Source organism: Enoplosus armatus, chromosome 24 (assembly GCF_043641665.1).
Source record: "Enoplosus armatus isolate fEnoArm2 chromosome 24, fEnoArm2.hap1, whole genome shotgun sequence".
NCBI classification, from domain to species: domain Eukaryota; kingdom Metazoa; phylum Chordata; class Actinopteri; order Centrarchiformes; family Enoplosidae; genus Enoplosus; species Enoplosus armatus.
The window spans coordinates 12,447,568-12,470,058 of NC_092203.1; the positions used below are offsets into that span (position 1 = coordinate 12,447,568).

Below are 22,491 nucleotides of genomic sequence, written 5' to 3' on the forward strand. Positions count from 1 at the left end.
TCGATTTTGACTTGATTATGAGTCATTGATTCTGCCTTCACGACAAAAGGAACATGTAAACCGGAACCGTATCATATATACATTTTTAATATTTGGATTATTCATTTAGGATTAAATATGTTTATATTTTGAATTTATTTTTATTTATTCACTTTAATATTAATATAATCCATTATAAAAACATTTTAATTTACACAAAATAATAAAGAAATATTTTTTCATGCGATTTTAGTATGAAACATACGTACAATAATTATTAGTATTGTTATGAATATTTCCTTTTCACCTTATTATCCATAAAAAAAAGGCCTTTCTTGTAATAATGGAGTGATTTTAATTACTATAATGAAAACACATACAAATTTACATAAGAACAAGAAGAAGCTTTTTATAAAAAATAATATGTGAGGAATAAATAAACATTCAAATATTTCAGTTTGCGGATATAGAATAATCGCCGGATTTTATTTTGAAAACAGACATTTCCTGTGTGTATGTAAATGTGTGTACCTTGACAGAGGGAGCATCCTCCCCACCACAATAAAACTTTCCTCCCTCCTCTCTGTCGCACTACGGACTGTCGGGGTGCGTTTACGGTCCACCTGCGGCTCACCTGACAACGTATACCGTGTTTACCTCACCGTCCCAGAGGACACAAAAGCCTCTTCTCTCCTCACAAGCTGTAAATGTTTGCTGCGGCTGTGTACAATGGCGGATTAACGAGTATACCGGTCGTTTTACCGACGCTGCGGCGACTGGTTTCTTCTCATTGAGGGATGTGAACGGAGGCAACAGGCAACTACAGCAACAACCGGTGATTTTTAATGTTATGCCTTTCCGGTGTTCCGGTTGTGACGGTTGGCAGCTGGCTAACGTTAGCTAGTTAGCTAAAACAACATGAACGGCGGCGGCAGCTCGGCTCGCAGCCGCTCCGTACATCTTCTGACCGCCAATTAGCATCAAAATATTCCGTTTAATCTCAAACTGCTTTATTTCGTATTTGACCACGTCTGGATACGAAGTCCGGGTTTTTGTGCACAAGAGGAGACTTGTGTGGATTATTCGGCCCCCAGTAATAACCTCCCGAACGATGGAGACTTAATGGTCCCGAACCAAGAGAAGGTGACCGCCGAACAGCATCAGAAAACCCTGTTTTTTTTTAACTAAAACAGCTTTATGTAGTATTCTCTCTGCTTTTGAGTACCGGGTCCCTATGTTCTCGACTACAGAAGACATTTGGGGATAATTCGGCTCCCAGGAAAACCCTCCTGAACTATGGGGACTCAGGGACCGGGCAGGAAGAGGATCCCGAACCGGGAGAAGCTGACAGCCGAGGACGATGCTCTCAACCAGGTCGCACGAGAGGTGAGGCTGCTTATCGATACTGCAATTGATATGATTATTGATTTAATATGAAGGCGGTCATGTTACAGCAGTAAACTGTCACACTGCGGGACATCCAGCAGCTGCAGGTTTTTACTAAATCAACATGTAATGCTGCTGGAGACTGCACCGGAAACACCTGTGAGGGAGGAGCCCCCCCGTATTTTATAAATAGTAATCTTAGCAATAATATAATAATTATAATAGTCATTCAAATGGATCGAATTATAAAGAGAAGAAAATGAAAAAATAAATAAAATGAGTCAAATGAATAGATAATATGAAAAAAAGATAAGCTATGAATGAATACATAACGTTTAAAGAAAAATAGAAAAAGACTAAACAATAACTGGATACATGACAAAACAAATAAAACTATACGATATGATACACTGTTTATTTGATGTTTAATTTAATTTTAATTTCAACAGTATTGCCTTTTATATTTAATATTTTATTCTATTTTAGAATACTTAGTTTTATTTAATTTAATTTATTTTTTTACTTTAATATTTTATTTTGTTCTTTTTTTCTTTGTAGTTTTTTTTGTAGTTTGATTTGTGTGTGTGTGTGTGTGTGTGTGTGTGTGAGCGTGCGTGTGTGTGTCTGTGAGAGAGATGTGTTTCTCTGTTGTTGAAATAAAAGCTCCTTTATGTTCACTCTGTGTGTGTGTGTGTGTGTGTGTGTGTGCGCTTGTCCTACATATTGAAGCTGGAATGTCGAAACTAGCTGATGAATGATGCTCAGTCAGCAGGAAACAACCTCTTCCTCTGCTGTGGTGGCTGATTTCAGTGTTGTATTTGTTGTAAAGCTGAAATGAAATGATGAGTCTGAACTGTTTCACGCCTGAAGCTCAGTTATTGATCGTCACCTGAATATCAGCTTTGATGAAGTGATGGACGAGTTCATATCATCAGTTTACAATCAGGATTACTAATTCTAATAGATCGTCTAATCAAATCAGAGATTCAGTTCAAAACTGCAGGTTTTTATTGATAAATGACTGAAACCATTAATTGATTATGAAAGCAGTTCCAGATTAATTGATCGATCAGCTGATCATGTGTCAGCGGTCGTGACTTCCTGATGGACCAACATCTTGTTCAGAAAAGGATCTTTTAGAAAAACATGTTTGTAAATGTTGTGATTTCAAAGTAAAAGGGGACTTCACATTAGAATGCGTTTATTGTGAAGCACACACAGGAAGTGGCGAATTAGTATAAACAGCAGTTTTTATATTTATTTTATATATTGTATTATTAAAGATACTGCATTGATACGATGGCGGTGATTGTTAGTCAAAGTTTCCTTCAGCTGAGAGCAGCTGATTGGAAACTGGTTGAGTCACATAACGGAGCAGGTAAACAAACAGGAAACAGGTTCAGTCACATTCAGACAGACACACACACACGCGCACACACCTGCTTCACTCTCCGTCAGGTTTCATTAAACTCATGAGAAGCTTCAACAGGCTGAAAACACAAAGGTGTGAACTAACTATAAAAGTTATGCAGTAATAAACACAAATACAGCTCAAAGAAAATAAATGTGTAAAAAATATATGAAATTCAAAAAATATGAAATATACAGAATAACAGGAAAGAAATGAATTTAAAAACAGTTTAATTTGAGCTAAAATCTATGTAGTCTTTTCTAATTTTCCTCCACTTTGAATTAAGGAACTCTCCTGTCGTCTTGTTTCAACTGTGTGAAGTTTTCAGTTTTGTTTTTGTTCAGAAGCTTGTGCTGCACACAAAGGACATCTGTGGAATGCTGTTGTTTAAATCCTGTAACTTTTGAATGGAGTCTGGTGTGAGTGATATTGGCAGAAATGAGTGTGTCCCGTCCTCAGTGATGGTAGCAGCAGTGACCTACAGGGAGAGCTGGCAACAGACGTGTGTGTGTGTGTGTGTGTGTGTGTGTGTGTGTGTGTGTGTGTGTGTGTGTGTGTGTGTGTGTGAGAGAGAGAAAGAGAGACCTCCATCCTTTAATCCTCTGCTGCAGCACAAACATTAATCTGCATCTGAGCTGTCACAACATGACACAGATCTGGATCAAACCATCATTCATCAACAGCTCTGTGTGACTTCTTCATGTCGTTACAGCTGATTCAAAACTTTATTTACTCTCCAAAACAAAAGAACACATTCAGTGAAACAACATATTATTGTTATCGAATCACTTGTTTACACACAAAGTGTTTGGAGAGCAGGCCTCGGGCGCGTTGTTGTCATGGAGATGGAGGGCGTGTCTCCAGGTGTGTAGACAGGTGGACGGTCCACATTCCTCCAGGTAGAGAGACAGACAGACAGATAGATATATAAACTGTCTCACTCCCTCCTGAAACAATGGCTGTTCATGATGAGATCACTGATCACTGATGTATTGATGAGCTGTGAGAGCAGTTTGATCTGTTTATTGATAAGTGAGAAGAACAAACACACACTGATACTGATGTTGTTCTTGGCTTCTCGTCCAGTTTATCTTTCCCTGTGTTAGAAACTAAAGTCTGAAACTACTCGAAGATGTTTAATCAGCTTTAAACAGTTTTTATTGATTTTATTTATTGATAAACATGAAAAGCTCAGAAAGTTTATTTTAGAGTCAAAGAAGTCAAATATAAAAATGAAATCAAAAACATTATATAGATATATACTGATTGATTTGAGACATTTTTATCACAAGAATCAGAATCAGAATCAGAAATACTTTATTGATCCCCGGGGGGAAATTGTACAGTACCGGTGCTCCCATTCAAGAGTAGAAAGTAGCATAATTTACAACTAAAAGTTTGTACAAAATATAAAAATAAGAAATAGAAAATACAGAATATACACATTTACAGTATTTAAGTGAAATGAGGTAAAAATATATACAATGTGTGACTATATATGTATTGCACTTAAACATTTAGAATAAATAGTGAGGTGGTGTATGAACAGGTGAGGTAGATACAGATTTCCAGTCTCTTCCTGAGTGTCTGACACTCAGAGGGAGGAGTTAAACAGTCTGATGGCCACAGGCAGGAATGATTTCCTGTGTCGCTCTGTTGTGCATTTGGGAGGAATGAGTCTCCCACTGAAGGTGCTCTTGTGTCCGACCAGTACGTCATGGAGAGGATGTGAAACATTGTCCAAGATGCCCCGCAGCTTAGACAGCGTCCTCCTCTCTGACACCACCGTCAGAGAGTCCAGCTCCACCCCCACAACGTCACTGGCCTTGCGGATCAGTTTGTTTAGTCTGTTGGAGTCCGCCACCCTCAGCCTGCTGCCCCAGCATGCAACAGCATAGAGGATAGCACTGGCCACCACAGACTCATAAAACATCCTCAGCATAGTCCGGCAGATGTTGAAGGACCTCAGCCGCCTCAGAAAGTAGAGACGGCTCTGGCCCTTCCTGTAGAGGGCATTAGTGTTCTTAACCCAGTCCAGTTTATTGTCTATGTGAACTCCCAGATACTTGTAATCCTCTACAATGTCCACACTGGCCCCCTGGATGGAAACAGGGGTCATCGGCGCCTTGGTCCTCCTCAGATCAACAGTCAGTTCCTTTGTCTTTGTCACGTTGAGCTGCAGGTGGTTCTGCTCGCACCATGTGACAAAGTTGTCCACAGCAGCCCTGTACTTCTCTTCATCACCCTTACTGATACATCCAACTATTGCTGAGTCGTCAGAAAACTTCTGAAGATGGCAGGTCTCAGTGCAGTAGCTGAAGTCCGTGGTGTAGACGGTGAAGAGGAAGGGAGAGAGGACAGTCCCCTGCGGGGCCCCGGTGTTGCTGACCACTCTGACAGAGTGGTCAGCAAAAAAACAAAAAAACAAACGGATCAGCTGGTGATTTATTAATGATAATATTGATCTGTGATTCAGGCGGAGGCGAGGCTGGCAGCGAAGCGAGCAGCAAGAGCCGAGGCCCGAGAGATCAGGATGAAGGAGCTGGAGAGACAACAGAAAGAGGTAAGGAGGCTTTTATTCTGAAATCACATCCTGTCACCCCATTGGTCCAGAGGGTGTCAGTCACATGATCAGTGATGATGAATCTGGGTTGATTTGTTTTTATAATCTAATAAAACAGTTTGAACAGACGGCGTCACATCATGAGTTCTTTTTAAAGGTTTTAGATTTCAAAGTGAAACCCGATCAGCTCCAGGTTAGTTTACCTGTAGAGATCCAGCAGTTACAGTGAGTTAGGGGTCAAAGGTCAGAATGTGTGTGTGTGTGTGTGTGTGGGAGGTAATAGTGAGCGTAAAAGGGCTTTAATCATCAGTCGGTTGGTCAGCAGCTTCATCACTCACTGATGTTTGGATCTTATTGTACCTCAGTTCACTCCGGTGAGTAACTGTATTATTTTCTTTTCTTTGATGAAATATCTCAGCAGTCTGATTTCAGCTCCATGATGAACAACGTGTTGTGTGTATATATATATATAACGTGTTGTATATGTCCGTCGTATATATATGACGGACATGTAACATATTTTACTTGTTGTTGCTACGTAACAAATTAATTTATCAAGAAACATAAAGTCAACACACGTCTCTTCATTTAGTTATTGTTATGTTGCAATAACAAGAAAGCATGTCATTAACTAATGTTAACACATTATTACCAAACACAATAATAATAATAATGATAATAATGAAATTAAACTCTCTGATAAATGTTTAATGAGATAATTCAAACAGAAGTGAAATTCAGGGAAACAATATGTTGAATAATAAATGAAGTTCATAATATTATATATATATAATATCATTGCTCTGATGACTTGAACAGAAGTTGTGTCTGAAACTGAATTGTGTTGTTTGGGTTTAGAGTTTCAGGCCGTGTAACGTCCCTTTAAGGTTCTGAATGAAAACAAATCACATCAACACTCTTTGACGAATCAGGTGATCAGTGCTGATATACAGACAGCCCTACTAACCAATCAGAGGCAACTTTACTGATGTCATCAAGGGTTTTATTTCTGGTGAACTTATTTCAACACTTCACGTTCGTTCTTAATGCGAGCCAAAAAGAAATCTGCTTGTTCCACTTCAACTTCTTCATGTTCTAAAACTGAAAGGAGTTGAAGTGCGTGTATTTTGGATAATAAACACTGTGCGATGTTTAGCATGAGATAACACAATGTCACATCATGTAAAATGACATGTTGTTTTTGTGTGTTGCGTAACACCTTACCTTACTTTTTGAACCGCTCATCTATCCTGTGTTTCCTGCTGAAGACGACTATATCTTCATCGCTGTCATTTAACGCTAACACACCTGTGACCTCTGACCTCCTGTTTCTAACCTTCAGTCTCTCCTCTTGTGTCTCCTCCCGCCTGCTGTAGCTGTTTCACAGCCACAAGGTACGACTAACTATTCCATTCCACCTTAAATATGCACTGCAGTGTTTGTTTTACTCCTCTGGGAGCACCAGCCGGGTGGAGTTTACGGCATACTGAACGCCTAGTGACCAGACACTGCCATATTACCTTTGTGTGCTTAGTCCCACCCACCTGCCATGCCAAGAGGTTTAAAACAAATACGCCTGAGATTTTCATGTTTTTCTCTTTTAATCTGAAATCATTTCATCTTGTTCTAACATTTCTCTCATCTTCCTCCTCCTCTTCCGCCCCCTCCTCTCCATCCTCGTCCTCCTGCAGAAGTATTATGGTCTGGATAATAAGTGGGGTCACATTGAACAATGGATGGTAGGACTCTGTCGGACTCTATGTGCTGCTGTCTGACTCATGAAAACCTTGTATCTGTTAAAATGCATTCAAATTAATATTATATATATAACAGTAATCATATATATGTATATATATATATATGTGTGTATATGTATGTATATATATATATATATATATATATATGTGTATATGTATATATATATATACACGTGTGTGTATATATATATATACACGTGTGTATACATATATATACTGTCATCACATGACAGTACATATATAATCTAATATTACATTAAATAAAATAACAGCATTACGTTACACAGAACAATAATTACATTGTATGTAAATAAAGCAGATTTAGTATAAATACACTAACATGAAGTAATATCAGGTAGTATAAATACAGTAACAGTTCGGAGGTTTTCATGTGTGTGCATGTCAGCAGGTTGTTGTTGTTGTTGTTGTTGTGTATAAGTGGTGATGTGTGTTTGTTCTGCACGCGCTCAGACAGACTCACATGGATTAACAGTTTGTTTAATCCACGTCTGACAGATAATCTGACTCACAGCCCAGACCACTTTAACATCCTCCTCCTCCTGCCCCCCCTCCTCCTGCTCCTGCCCCCCCCCCCCCCCCGCTCCTCCTCCTGCTCCTCCTTGCAAAACTTGCTAGCTAGCATTAGCTAACGTGTTCAGGGAATTATTCTGCCTCCACCTAAGCCCCGCCCACAAAAACATGTCATCATATTGACGAACAGAAAAGGGGTCTGTACATCATGTCTTAGCTGCATGCTACATGTGTATATGTATGAAATAGTTTGAGGTATTTATTGTGTTACTATATCTACATTATATTATTATTATTATTAGATTATTTTTTCATTCAAGGTTTTATTTATTGTCTATTTTTGTTTTATATATTTTATTTTGTTTTATTCAAATGTTTTTTATATAGATATTTTTTCCACTTATTTTGATTCAATTTGTTTTATTCCAATTTTATTTTCATTTAATTTTTCATTAGTATTTGATTTTTTAGATATTTTTATTCAGTTTTTGTTTATAAATTATTGTTTAATTATATTTTTTACTTTCAGACCTGCATTAATTTTTTTATGTGCATTAAATGTCTTAGTTAAGTATTATTCAATTTTTTATTTTATTCCATGTTCTATATAATATATATTTTACTTTTATTTATATCCTATTATCTATCAAATGTAATTCAAATTTAGATTGTACTTTAATTTTTTATTGTTCTATTTGTTTATTTAATTTTATATTCTTTTATTTTGAAGGCCAAACAGACCTGCCTCCATTTTGTGTGTGTGTTTTGGGGATTACACTGACGTCACATGACCTGCAGGGTTTAAACACAGTGTTTAGCCTCACTGTGTCTGACAGGTTCAGGTTCCTCAGGTGTGACCCTTGTCCCTGAGTGCTGTCTGTCAGGCAGCAGCAGGCCTTTATTGCTGTGTGTATTAATGAGATGATTAAACCAGAATCAGCAAACTGTTATCAGTCTGTTCAGAGGAAACCTGGCTGTCACTCTTCTTCTACTACAGTTTCAGCTCTTTAACTTGTCTGTTGTCTTTCTTCTTCGTGGCCTTTCAGGAGGACAGTGAGCGGTATTCTCGCCACTCACGGAGACACGCTTCGGTCTGTATCTCCGTCTTTCATCTGTCTTTAGTTTTTATACTTCTTCTTCATTTGCACTTCCTGTTCAGTCTCTGTGACTTCCTGTCCCCACACTGATCACAGTTTTATATTAACAGCTCAATAAATGATTAATGACTGCTGTTACTGTGTCACTGTTCATCCTGCTGTGTCCACTGAGCTCAATGTGACGTCATGAAGAAGGTCAACTATGATCTGATGCTCAATGAATAAATACGGAGGTTGGGTATTGATTAATGAGGTCCAGAGACGCTTTAGCAAACTCTTATAGAACTTAATATAGTGTCGTCCAAAAGTTTAGAATCGTGATAAAGAAGGTTTAACAAAGCAGAGGCCTCCTGACCCTTTTCAGGACCAGGATCTGACCGGTGGGTCTGGTCTCAGTCTTCTGTTGTCTGTTGTCATTTGTTTGTAGATGTCAGATGATGAAGAGAAGATGTCTGTGGGCAGTCGAGGCAGCTTCAGGGTGAGTCTCACCTTCACACCTGCACACACACCTTCAAACCCTCACACACACCTGCACACACACCTGCACACACACCTGCACACACACCTTCACACACATCTGCACACCTTCACACATACATAAGTTATATAAAGTTTAAAGTTATATAAAGTGTAAAGTTACAGAGTTTATAGTTATATAAAGTTTAAAGTTACATAGAGTTTAAAGTTATATAAATTTTAAAGTTACATAGAGTTTAAAGTGATATAAAGTTTAGAGCTGCAGGCTCTCAGCAGCTTGTTGTCTCTGTGCTTCAGTAAATCTCTGGATGATGTTTACAGACAGAAATGTTGCAGCTGCAGCTTTAAACAGAAGCGGCTTCATGACCTGAAGGCAGACGTTTCAACACACTGCTGAGAAGTCAAAGGTCAAAGAGTAAAAACACAGCCGATCATCAGACTGCACCTTTTTTTATTTATTGCACCAAAGATAGGTAGTAAATTTCTCTGACTGATTTCAGACTGAACATCCTGATCTGATATTAAACTCTCCAGTCTGTCTGTGTCCGTGAAGCTAAAAGTGGGTGTTTTATGAGTGAAGTCTGGTTGTGTCTTCTTATCTGCAGACCTCAGTGCTGTTTACTGAAGCTCCTCGCTCTTTCAGTTACAGGGTCGGTCTCTGACATCACTTCCTGTTTGTTGTTAGTATCTGTGCTGTCAGTAGATCTCACACAGACAGGTAGAAGTAGATGTGTAGACAGGTGAGTAGATGGGTGGAGTGAAGTGCAGTAGACGTATAGATGAGTTCATTAATTTCATTATTGATTAACATGACAAGTGGTTTCTTTGGTTACAAAATGTTAGAAAATAGTAAACAAATTCCTGTTACAGTTTCATAAAAGCTGTTAGACATTTTAAACAGTTTGTTTCGTTCAAAATATTCAGTTTACTGTCAGAAGACAAAAACAAGCAGCAAATCTTATGAAGGAGAGAAATTACTAAAACTGATAATCGGATAATTTGACGATGGATTTTCTGTTGATCGACTAAATCATTTACATCTTCATAACCTGCAACAACTAATAACTGTTTTCTCTTTTCCTCCTCTCTTACTTCCCAACTTATTTTCATCCTTCCTCTGTGTTCACCCACCCCAGCCTTCAGACTACAGTGGAATTTTGGGCTCCAGCTCTCGAGCCTCCTCCAGGGCCAGTTCAGCTCGTGCAAGCCCAGTGGTGAGCTCTCTTCTCTGGGTCTCTGTCTGACTGTCTCCCCCTCTATGCTCTGGTTCTCACTTTTCTATCAACATCTGGCTAATCAATACCTCCTCACAGTCCAGAGTCTGGCTCCACCTGGTGGCCATGTTGTCAACAAGCAGCCTCAGTCAATAAAGTTTATTTGAAGTAGTTTAAACCTGTACGGAGCGCTTTAAATACACTGTCTCCATGGTAACACAGCGTTAATCAATCCGATCGATCAATAAAGTGTGTGTTTGTGTGTTCAGGTGGAGGAGAGACCTGACAGAGACTTCCTGGACAAAGTAAGTCAACTTTTCTTTTCGTTGTTTCTGTTTTTGTTGTTTAATAAAATATTAAATCATCACATTTACTTAAAAACAGAATCGATTGTTCAGATCATCAAATCAAATTCAGTGTGTTTGTGAGTTTCATATATATATATATATATATATATATACACACACGTGTATATATATGAGTTTCTGTATTGACTCGTGTTAAAAAAAACGCAAATAGTCTTTTAGTTATTTTGCTCATTTTAATTTAATTCTCTAAAAAGAGAAAAAGTACATTTTGTAACTTTGTTAATTTGTAAACTAAAAAATGTATTCTGTAAACTATTGAAGGTAACAAAAATGTTTGAAATATTTCATTAAAAACAGTATAACTGTGTAAACTAACAGTTAATTACTATTATATTAATAGGTTCCTTCATATTCATATTGTAAACTATCTGATGTGATGAAGACGTTTGTCCTCCTCTTCCTCAGGGCTCCAGGACGGCCTCCACTCTCTCCGCCGCCACGCTGGCCTCTCTGGGCGGAGCTTCGTCTCGCAGAGGAAGCTGTGACACGTCGTTCTCCGTGGAAACGGAGGCGTCCATCAGAGACATGAAGGTCGTTTATGATGTGTTGATTTATGTTAATGACATAATTTAATACTTTAATAATATAATACAGAGGCATAATATTATAATAATATGAATGTCTCCAGGATTCTCTGGCGGAGGCGGAGGAGAAGTACCGTAAAGCGATGGTTTCTAACGCTCAGCTTCACAACGAGAAGTCGACTCTAATGTTTCAGGTGGAAACTCTGAAGGAGGAACTGAGCGACATGGAGGAGCTGCTGTGGGAGTCACGACGATACTGTGACGACAGGAGCAAGGTCAGAGGTCACACAGGGGTCACTGAGGTCACACAGGGGTCACAGGGTTCACCTTCAGATATGTGGAGAACGTAAGTAAAATATATGAAAAAAGTCATAATTTTAGAGTAAAATTTAATCTGGATATACGACATTTTGTTGTAAAATTCCAACATAATTCTAGTTTGTCTTCACAGCTGAGAAAATGGTAAACTGAAACGTATAAAAAAGTGAATGTGTAAGTTTTGGAGAGCTAATTGACCCTGAAAAGTCATCATGGTCAGTCATCTGTAAACACATGAATTGAATATATTGTTTAGATTAGATATTTTAGAGATGTATTAATAATAATTATTAACTATTTGTTTTGTGTTTGCAGGAGTTTGAGCGCAAGCGCCAGGCTCACAGTGTTCTTCAGTTCCAGTTCAAAGAGATGAAGGAAACTCTGAGACAGACTGAAGATCTGCTGACGGTCAGTTACCCAACACTCGACTATCAGCTGTTCATGTCACGGTGTCAGATCCGTTTGAACGGCAGACTTCACAAAGTCTCTGTGGTGTCATTCTCTCACCGACAGTGCGGCAGGTTCTAGTCCAGATAGTTTGAGCAGGAAGACGTCATGTTAAAGAAATAAGTTGGAATGTGAAAGAATGACTTCTTTATATTCAGACAGTTTGACTTTTTCTCCAAATCTCACATTATTATTTCCTCATCCACTTCTTTTCCACTGATTTTCCAAATGTTTGACGTGAAGACATGAATATATATCCGTTTCCTCCTCACTGCTCACATGCAGATAGAAATAAACCATGTCAGCAGCATGAATAAAGTTTCTCAGTTTAAGGTTCAGTTCACTCACTTTGTCTTCTGTCTTCTTGTGTCTGAGCCGGCTGATCGTTTCAGTTCAGTCTAAAAAGGTTCACACCTTCAACACATTCTTTGATGCAGCTCATACTAACTCTCTCTGACTGGCCTTCATCTTCCTACTCTCTTTTATTTTACACTTCTTTCTTCTTCCCTTCCCTTCCCTCCTTCCTCCTTCCTTCCTTCCCTCCTCCCTCCTCCCCCAGGAGGTGTCTGAGCTCCGGTTGAAGAGCAGCAATTATTGTCAGGAGGTTTCTGACCTGCAGGAGGTTCTGCAGTGGAAAGACAAGAAGATGGCGGTACGACACAAATTAGAGTCAGAGTTGGTTAAAGTTAGTTAGTCTAAGGTACAGTCAGTTAGAGTCAGAGTTAGTCTAAGGTACAGTCAGTTAGAGTCAGAGTTAATTAAAGTTAGTTAGAGTTAGTTATCTGAGAGTTTCACGTTCAGACCAGATCGTCTTTTACAGTCTGCAGCTTCATGTCTTCCTGTCTGTCTCGACTTGCACTAATATTTCTAACTGTTTCTTCTGCTTTACTTCTCTGTTGCTCCTCCACTGCCTCCATGTTTCCTCCCTTCCTTCTCTTGTGTCCTCACCTCCTCGTCCTCCTGCTGCCTCTCTCAGGCGTTAGAGAGGCATAGAGAAATTTCCGACATCGTTCGGATCGAACGCGACCGGCTCAGAGACGACGTGGTCCGGCTCAGAGATTTATTGAAGGTATTCAGAGGAGGAACACCTGACTGTGAGGTCACTGCCTCCACCTGTGTGAGGTCACCAAGCATCATCAGTGTCATTTATTCATCACCTGAATATTCATGAGCACATTGAGGAGAAAACCTTCATCTCTATCAGCTGTGCTGACGGTCGAAAGGAAAAACTCGACTTTATCCTGTAAAAACATCAATGTCATTCATTCATTACCTATTCATATGAAATGACAGTTTCTTATAAATATGATATGATTTTCATATTAAGAGTTCATATTTGGGCGCCTGTGATTTGACTAACAGTCAATTTTTCTGTTGAGGATGTGAAGACATCTCAGATCTCAGATGAAACCTGATCATCCCAACGACATCAAACAGAGAAAATCCTCACATTAATTAGAGATTATTGATTATTAATGACTTCGTAATTTTCTTCCGAACAGAAACACGGAGTCGTCGTTTCTCCTCAAGTCTCCACCAATGGGGATACAGGACAGGGCGAGGATGAGGATGATGTCAGCGCAGAATCTGCTGCCCGATTGGCTCAAGAGCCATATCATGGTGGCAGAGAGAGCATGCTCGGTAAGAATAGATCAAACCTGCGTACAGTGTTTGTTATGAACACCTGAAGTTGATCCAAAGTGAGACCTCCACTGTTTTTAAGTCCTCGTCATAATTATAAGATAAGAGACAAAGATGTGAGAAGTAAAAGCTTTGAAATACTAAGTAAAAAATGTTTCTTTTTTCATGCCTAACATTTCATCTACGCTTTCCTTTGATGAAACTGAGCTTCCATAAATTAAAAACATATAATCAAAACCAAGAAAAACTAGAAGCATCATAGAAGAACTTTATGTTCTAAAGTTAAATGTCGGTGTGCCACATTTGGAATAAAATTCATGATCATTTCCATGTTTGAATGTGCCTTAAACAAATGCTTGCTACTTAATCATTTTAGTTTAATTTAATGATGAGAACATTTGATGACTTCAATCAACTAAGCGTTTTGTTGAATGTTTTAAAATTCAGCATCTACCTTCAAACACATCAGCAGCGTCCTGCAGAAGAGTCAAACAAGAACTCTCTGTTAATTCTTCTGTGATCAAGACCTTGATTCATCTCTCCCCGTCGGTTCGGGTTAATTCCCAACATCTCTGCAGTTAAATTCTCAGTCTTTTACATCTTTGAACTGTGCTTGGTCATCCAATGTCTCCTTCATGATCTTTCAGGGAAAGTTCGGGAGCAGCAGCTAGCAGAGGGCAGCAAACAGAACCACATGAAGTACAACCGCTGTCGGATTTATAAACGTTCCCAGTCACTAAACATCATTTCCATCAGCAACCAAACCAAACCAGATGCTTTAAAACCAGTGAAGGGGTTCAACAAACAGGCCAGAGAAAGACAAGACAGAACCGAAAAACTTCCAGGCAGAAACGAGGTTGCAAGAAAACTACCAAGAAACAAAGGTGGAAGTGGAAAGGATCCGACCGAGAACTTTAAAATCAGTCAAAGACAGGATGGAAGTTCTTTGTTTAGAAATGAAGGAATTAAAAAACCACAGATGAAAAATTACCAAGGAGCTGCTGCTCAGATGTGTGAGCCAAAAATGGAGCACTCCTTTGACGACCACATCTACAATATTCAAACTAATCTGGAAGGAACTCAACTGTTAGGACATGAATTTGAAAATCATTCAACATGTGTAGATTTGGTTTCACCTGTTCGCAGAGCTTCAACTGAAAAAGTCCTCAAATCAAGACTTGTTCCACCTCGACCTGCAAAAGACATCATCCTGGACAACAAGGCGATAGTGTCGAGAATCGTGGCTGCTGGAAAACAAAACTCTCTGAGTCAAGAGAAACAAAAACAAGATGTTGCAGTTGTGATGGGAAATAAGACTCCATCTTCTGACAGGGATGTGGCACGAAGGTGTTCCTCTGCTGTTGATCATATTTTCCAGAATCAAGAGAGAGATGGAAACACATGCGGGGATGTAAGCTGTTCAGAAGGAGAAGTAGTTCCTGATATTCCAGCTTTGGGTGCAAAAGAAAATGAAATAAATGAGTTTAGTACTCCAACAGTGGACAGTCTGAAAGAAAACAAATTTGTTGACAAGATGGCTAACATTGATGGTAAAGGGTGTGATGGGCGAAGTTTTGAAGATGAAGATACAAAAGTTCACACTGACTTGGTAGAAAATGAGACCTTTCAAAGTCTTGTACACCAACAACAGACAGTGAGTTTGGGAATCCTAAATGAAGAGAGTCTTAAAGTCTTAAAGAATGAGGGTGATTTAAGTTGCTCTGATGTATCTGAAGGTCCAAGCTTTGAAACCAAACTGAAACCATCAGAGCTTGACTCATTTCTACCAGCAGAGGATGCAGTCATTGGGGATGAGGTGGGTACACCTGAGAAACTTCAGAACTGGAGGATTTATGAAGAGGAACCGGTTAGAGAAGCTGTTCAGATTCAGGAAAAGATTCAAGACAATTCCTCTGAACATACTGAATGTAACCAGACAGAAACACCAAAGTCATCAACTCTGTCACCGATTGTCCAAGTCGAGATGGCTAAGGACTGGAGTGGTTTGGAAAAGATGATTCAATGCATGCTGAGAGGGTTTGTTGAAAATCAAGATTTTTCACCTGAAATCTCAAGAATTCTTCCAGACAGCCCGGGATCTCTCAATCAGTGGATTTCAGATTTGGAGGAGAAGCTAAAGAATGTAGAAATGCAGAATGCAGAAAATGTGTATGAGCAATGTGATACAATTGAACAAGAGTCAACAGGCCAAATGACGGCTATTAAACTAACTCCGAAGGTTGAACTGCCTTTGAAGAACTTAACAGGAGGAAGTAAAACTCCAGAAGATCCTACTGGATATTCTGCGATAATAAAAGACTCAGTCTCAGGGATGTTGGAAGTAGCATCTCTTGAAGTACATCCTCAAATTTATGAAGTCTCTGTGGACTGTGAAGATGTTCAGGATCCTTCAGTAAGTGATGGCCAAGCAACAGAAAATACCTCAGAAGTCATGTCTAGCATGTGTATTTTTAAGGTGGAAGTCACTGAATCCTCTCCAGAAGAAAAGTCTGGGGCGAATTCTGTTGACCTAGAGGAAGAAAAGCCAAGTCAGAGCGATCCAATGGTGACGAGCTGCTCTGAGGAATTTGTTTTTGTTGAATCTTACTTTGCTGAACCTGCAAAAACCAAAATGGTGGAGTCTGGGTCAGATCAGGGTTTGGTAGCCTCAGCAACAAATCATGTTGTGGGAGTAGTCGCTAAAACAAATGAACAAAGAGAGATTGTCCATATAAGTCAAAGCTGCCCTGTTAGTCCTGTTGAAGAAGTTGTTGAGACACAACTCAAAAGGTACCGCACATCATCGACAAACTCTCATGTTGGTCAAAGTTCAAAGGTCAGAAGGCTTTTAGAAATAACTGCAGATGAAATCAAGGCAATGGCTGTTCCAGAGGTGGTGTTGATGAGCCTACAAGAAGGGAGAATTGTTGAGGATCGAAGGATTGACGAGTCAACAGGATCAAATACTGAGGAGGATCTGGAGGAGCTGTCAGTTGGAAACATGGACAGCTGTGAGGAGGTTGACGAGGAGGCGAAACAGCAACGTCAGCCAGTGACGCAGGTTGTCATTGAAGATGTAAAAGTTGTTCCAGTGCAGAGCAGCAGGAAACACCTGAGTGGAAGGAAAGGATTCAGTTCAGACAGCCGGAAAGACAAACACAAAACTGACTGCAAGATTTTATAGATTAACAAGAAGGAACTGAAATCTGATGTTTGAGACATCACAACTGCTGTTATATCTGGAGATTGTTAATGAAGTTGGTGATTGTCAGTGAATTGAGTTGAACTTTTGGCAACAAAATCCACCTACCAGAACCTCTAAAGTTCCTTGATTAACATCTTATATCTTGTTTGTGTAATCTGTACAAAAAACAAAAACTGGAGTGTAAAACTGCAATTTGCTTGTTTACAGGGGTTTATATGATGGACAATTTCTTAGCTGGGAGCAGTAACTTCCTGGAGTCTCGGTTAGATGTCCAGCAACTGCTCTGAGCCACAAAATATTGTAATAGTCTGACCAAGTTCAAACAGGATAAAAAATTACTCTCAACATTTTTAATAAAATCTAACCCTTGTACATTATTTCACAACCTTTTAAGTTTCTTTAACCTCAGTCAAGGAGCAGTGAAGTGACACATTAAAGGGGCACAACCTGATCTCTTGTATACATTCCGAGCACTGATTGGCTTCACAAGTCGGAACCTTGTAGAACCAAGTCAGAGATTTTCCACATTATAAGGCCATTGATGCATAATGGTCAAAATAAACCTTCACAGAAAAGTTTCATGTGAATAAAAGTCAGATAGAATGTGATCATTTCAAGGCCATGAGCTGCACAGTCTACTTCTGTCTGTGTGATGTCTTCAGTGCTACAGGCTGCAATGCAGCTGGTGTGTGTGTTGCAGTCAATAATTTTTCTTTTCTTTCATGAAACCAAAATATTCTGTTAGAAAAACACCAATAAAGCTAAAGTTAGCTAAAGATAAAACCTTTGTGTTTTTGATTTCTGGTGCGGAAAGCTGGACTTGCCCCCATTACGATGGTTGGTTAGAAATGCAGTGCAAACATTATTCACAATTATTTAACAGTTTCTCCCATATAGAGTTATCCATAAGAGATATGATATATTAAAGCATCTTCACTGAGCCACGAATAAAATGATATTTAAATAATTTGACTCTGCTTTCTGTAGGTTCTATCTGGCAGCCATGTTTATTTTATTTACTGTATAGTTTTATTTTATTGAGTTTATTTACATTATGTATTTAACAGTATGTGTCCACTTCTTTGAGATTTTCTGTTAACATTTAAAATAGTCCAACATTAATTAACATCATTAAGTGATTTTTGACTTTTACCTAATAAAGTAGTTGGCAAACAGCTGCCTAACGTGATCAACGTGATCTTCGCACTGTTAATAATCTTGTCTGGGGTTCCTCAGGGTTCTGTGCTCGGTCCTTTTATATTTTTCCCTTATTGGCCACTTGGGGGCAACAGAACAAGCTGTATTGGTAGCTGTAGTTTTTGGAACCTGCCATCTGTCGGTGTAATTTCATCTTATTCATAAACCACAGCTCTATAACTTCTTCTGATAGGTTGGATGCAAAGCTGAATGGTTACCAGATGATTAAAGAAGAAATATCAGATGTTTCTCCAATTTTTGCTCTTTCGTTACCTCCTGGATACTTTTACCTCTTCAGGCCTCTACACATCCTTAACATGAAACAATCTGAGAAGGAAAAATCAAATGCACGAGAAAGCCACAGTAATAATATAATACATCGGACAAGAATCACAATTTATTTGGATTCATTTTCCTTTAAAACCTTTTTGTGAAAATGTGCACAAATATCATGTTTCTGATGTTCAGCTCAAGTTACAGCTCGTATAAAGTTGTGTTTCCTGTCGTGTTTCAGAGCTCCGGCTGAAGAAACTATTTGAAGAAAGAGAGAGTTTACAGGACCAGGTGAGGAAGTTAGAGGTTCACTTTTGTTCCAGAATGTGATTTAAATAAATTTATTAAACCACATCTTCACTGAATCACCTTGTGTTTGTGAGCAGGTGAGGCTGTTGAAGTCTGAGCTGGATCAGAGACAGAAGAATGGGACAGACGGAGTCCAGAATCCAGAGGGGGGCGGTCTGGAGAACGGGATGGACTCTCATCTTCTGGACCTCCAGAGTGAGTATTCTTTGTCTGAATCGATATCGTCTTTCACTCTTACAGTCCTCATCTTCAATTTTGTCTTTGTCGTATTTCCATCTTCTTCATCCTTTTCTTCCTCTTTGTTAGAAACGACTAGTCTTTTCATTTCAGTGCTTTTATTTTCTTCAGGAGACACCAACAGACAAATCAGTGATCTCAAGTTCAGACTGGTGAAATCTGAACAGGAAGTCACCACTCTGGAACAAAATGTGAGTGTCGACGTGTTTGTACTTACTTTCATTCTGTAATTTATTAAAAGTCAAAAAGAAAACGTACAGAAATTTAGTTCAATGACAAAAGGAACTTCAAACATTCTAATTTGTTCTCTGTTTAATGGCAACATATTAGTTTTTTAGATTTCAATATTTGTTGTTTCGTAGAGAAAATGAAACAAAACTCCACAACTTTTAATTTAACTTTAAAGACACAAACACTACAGCTTATTATTCCATTAGCTGTCCTAACCCACCTACAAAGCAATATGCTAATGAGTTAAATTATTAAGCATCAATCACGTCGCAGCTGCAGCTGTTTTGGGGAATTTGAGGATTGAGGAAGTTCCCGTAAAGACAATAAAACAAGTGGGACAGAAGAAAACGCGGTTCAGTCAGACGAGTGTACAAGTACTCTGTGACGTTGCTTCCTGTTTCCCGTCAGGTGATCCGACTGGAAGGTCAGGTGACTCGATACAAGTCGGCGTCGGAGAACTCGGAGAGGATCGAAGACGAGCTGAAAGTCGAAAAGAGGAAACTGCAGAGAGAGGTGAGACCATCTTTTACCTCCACGTGTTTGTTATTAGATATCATCTTTATGTATTATATTTATGTACTTCTATATTTTAGCTTTCAAATGTTCAGATAAACTATGACCTGAATTCAATAAGAAACCAAAGACTGAATTATGAATGTTTGTTCTGGAAAGATTATTTATTTCTTTATTATAAGCACATGGAGAAACTGTTTCAAGTGTCCTGATTGTTTTTGTCCAAACAGTTAGTAGACCAACATGTCTCAGTCCTTCTTTTCTTCTTTGTGGATGTAAATAGACGTGTATTTTCCGTCTCCCTGCAGCTCCGCACGGCTCTGGACCGGATCGATGAGTTGGAGGTCAGTAACAACCACCTCTCCAAGCGTCTGGAGAAGATGAAGGCCAACCGGAGCGCCCTGCTGGCCCAGCAGTGACGCTCCATCCTGGGTAACGGTCCCAGTCCTTCAGTGAACTGTGTCCTGACAGACAATCAGCGCTTGTTTTTCCTCTGCATGCAGCACCAGACGGGTGGAGTTAATATGAGCTGAAAAACAAACCAAAAACAATCTGAAAAGACAAAATGTGATCAGTGATGGATCAATCGATCGGTCTTGGACACGTTCAAACAGTCCCGTCTGTAATGTAGCTCTATGATCCCGGTGCCATGAACACAGCGAGTCTTCATGGGTGGAATTTATCACACAGACAAACACTCACAGCTGAGAACTGATTCTAGATCAGTCTGCCCCTCCATGATGCTGTTTTTATCTTGTGTTCGTGGATAAATGTCTCTCAGGATTCAGGAGGCCTGTGATGAGAAATGTCCTGCAGATGTTGTTTCTGAAAGAGGAACGACGAAGAGGAGACATTTACCTCATGATCACAAGATGGCGACATAACGGAAATCACTAAATGTGTCTCCACATGTTTCAGTCAGAGGTCCATCAAAGCTTTACTGTGTCTTGTCCTGATGTGGTAAACTCCACCCGTCTGGCCCTCCAGGTGTGTTAAATCATACACTACATCTGCCTCATCAACATTCAGCCGCTTCATCTGCGCAAAGTGTGGCACTACCTCTCCTCTGACACTCGGGGACGCCGGCTCCTTCAAAGATTCCACTACAGCAGAGACCGGAATGAGCCAGATAAAACCGGATCAAACCAGATCAGACTGGGTCACACTGGATCAGACCAGACCGGCAGTAGTTTTTCATGTTGGTTTGGTTCCTTGAGGTTTTAGTTTCTTCTGTTTTAATGGAAACGTTCTGTCGCTCGTGCTCGTCTTATTTTAGTCTGTTTTTAGTGAGAGGTTTGGTTTATGGTGGGGCTGGATGAAACGACACCATGTAGATCAGTTGAAAGCATTTAAAGGCACCAAATCCTTCGAAACTGTTTTGTAATTTAAGTTATTAACTGTTCTGACAAAATGTTTCTGTCAATCCGCTCCAGCATCCAGCTCCAGCATCCAGCTCCGCCCGTGATGTCTTCATGATGGTGTTCAGGTAACAGAAGGGGGCGTGGCCACGTGTCTTCATGTGTATATAGAGTAGGTGGAGACGCACCTGAATCAGGAATATTCACCATAATCTCTTCATGGCACTCGGGATGTCTAATCACCAGCTTGTACATGTGTGAATCTTCATGTCTATAATGAACCATCGCTGAATGAACGTGTGAAGAGTTTGACTCTTTTTAAAAGAAAACACGTTTGGCTTGTGCGTTAAGGTCTAAAAGGATCTGGATCTGTGGCTCTGATGGAGTGATCAGGTGTTCAGACGCCACAGGAGCTCGAACATTAATCATATTTGTTGTCTTAATGCAGCAAACAGGAAGCAAAGGGTCAGTTAGCGCCCCGATGCTGTTGGAACAAGCCTGCGTCCTGATTTGTCAGCTGGCACTCATCACTACAGGTGTCGTGATGCATCACGATGCTGCCATCTTATTGGTTCCTCTAGAAGACGAGAGTTTATGAGTCAGACTCTTCACATATTTAAAAAATATCATTTAACTAATGTATCGCAATAACTCTCGTTTCTGAATGTACGAGTCGTCGCTCTGCAAAAGTTCTTCATCTGCAGGTGAACAGGAACTGATCCTGCGTCGGCATGGTGACGGGAGGCGGACCATCGTCGGCATGGTGACGGGATTTCTTGAGTTTCCTCTGTCTATCTGAGGGCTGATCTGTGGACATGAACCTGATTAGTGTGTTTTATTGTGTCCTATTGATTAGGATGTGGGATATCAATATATCAGCTCAGTGGGGTTTATTGATCAATGTGACGGGCGTTAAAGGTGTTTGAGAAGCTCCAGAATAAACTCATGAACATCAGTTGACGGCTTTCAGTTTGATTATTTATCTGATTTTGCCAACATGTCCTGTATATTGATCACAAAGAAACCCAACAGCACACTGTAACAGTTTGAAGATAGCACAGACATAGATAGCTTACTAGCTAGTTAGCTACAAGCTAGAAACCTGAGCGTCACTATTATCAGATATTCAGATATAATTTATATATAAAATAAAATTATCTGAATATGTGATTTATATAATATAATGATGTAATATAATATTGAAATAAAAGATAATATTTGTCAACAAGTTAGCTTCTAGCTAGCGACCTGGGCTTCACTGTGAATCTTCAGCTTCAGATTCTTTAACAAACTAAATTTTGAGCATTAGCTTGACAACACGTGCTAACTAGCTACTTGTCCAGGATTATTATTATTATTATTATTATTATTATTATTATTATATTTCTGCTTGCTAAGGGACAGATATCAGGGTCTCTTCAGGGCCAACACATTTTCATCCTCAGGTCTCTTTAA

General features: G+C 39.4%; 1 protein-coding gene across 1 annotated transcript; it reads left to right on the plus strand.

Moving 5' to 3' along the window:
• The first annotated feature begins 708 nt into the window (after positions 1-708).
• On the plus strand, positions 709-21,991 carry lrrfip1b (leucine rich repeat (in FLII) interacting protein 1b). Its single transcript, XM_070930483.1, has 19 exons — positions 709-1,365; positions 5,253-5,339; positions 6,716-6,733; positions 7,031-7,078; positions 8,674-8,718; positions 9,152-9,202; positions 10,338-10,415; positions 10,685-10,720; positions 11,189-11,314; positions 11,412-11,582; positions 11,941-12,033; positions 12,632-12,724; positions 13,049-13,141; positions 13,575-13,713; positions 18,630-18,679; positions 18,775-18,892; positions 19,046-19,125; positions 19,574-19,678; positions 19,987-21,991. Exons 1-19 carry the CDS (start codon positions 1,276-1,278, stop codon positions 20,095-20,097), a joined length of 1,632 nt encoding a protein of 543 aa, XP_070786584.1. The 5' UTR covers positions 709-1,275; the 3' UTR covers positions 20,098-21,991.
• Positions 21,992-22,491: the final 500 nt, after the last annotated feature.

Coding starts and splice junctions, on each gene's coding strand:
- lrrfip1b (XM_070930483.1), top strand. CDS start 1,276: ATGGGGACTCAGGGACCGGGCAGGAAGAGGATCCCGAACCGGGAGAAG. Junction 1,366..5,252: donor TCAACCAGGTCGCACGAGAG/GTGAGGCTGCTT, acceptor TCTGTGATTCAG/GCGGAGGCGAGGCTGGCAGC. Junction 19,679..19,986: donor AGAGGAAACTGCAGAGAGAG/GTGAGACCATCT, acceptor GTCTCCCTGCAG/CTCCGCACGGCTCTGGACCG.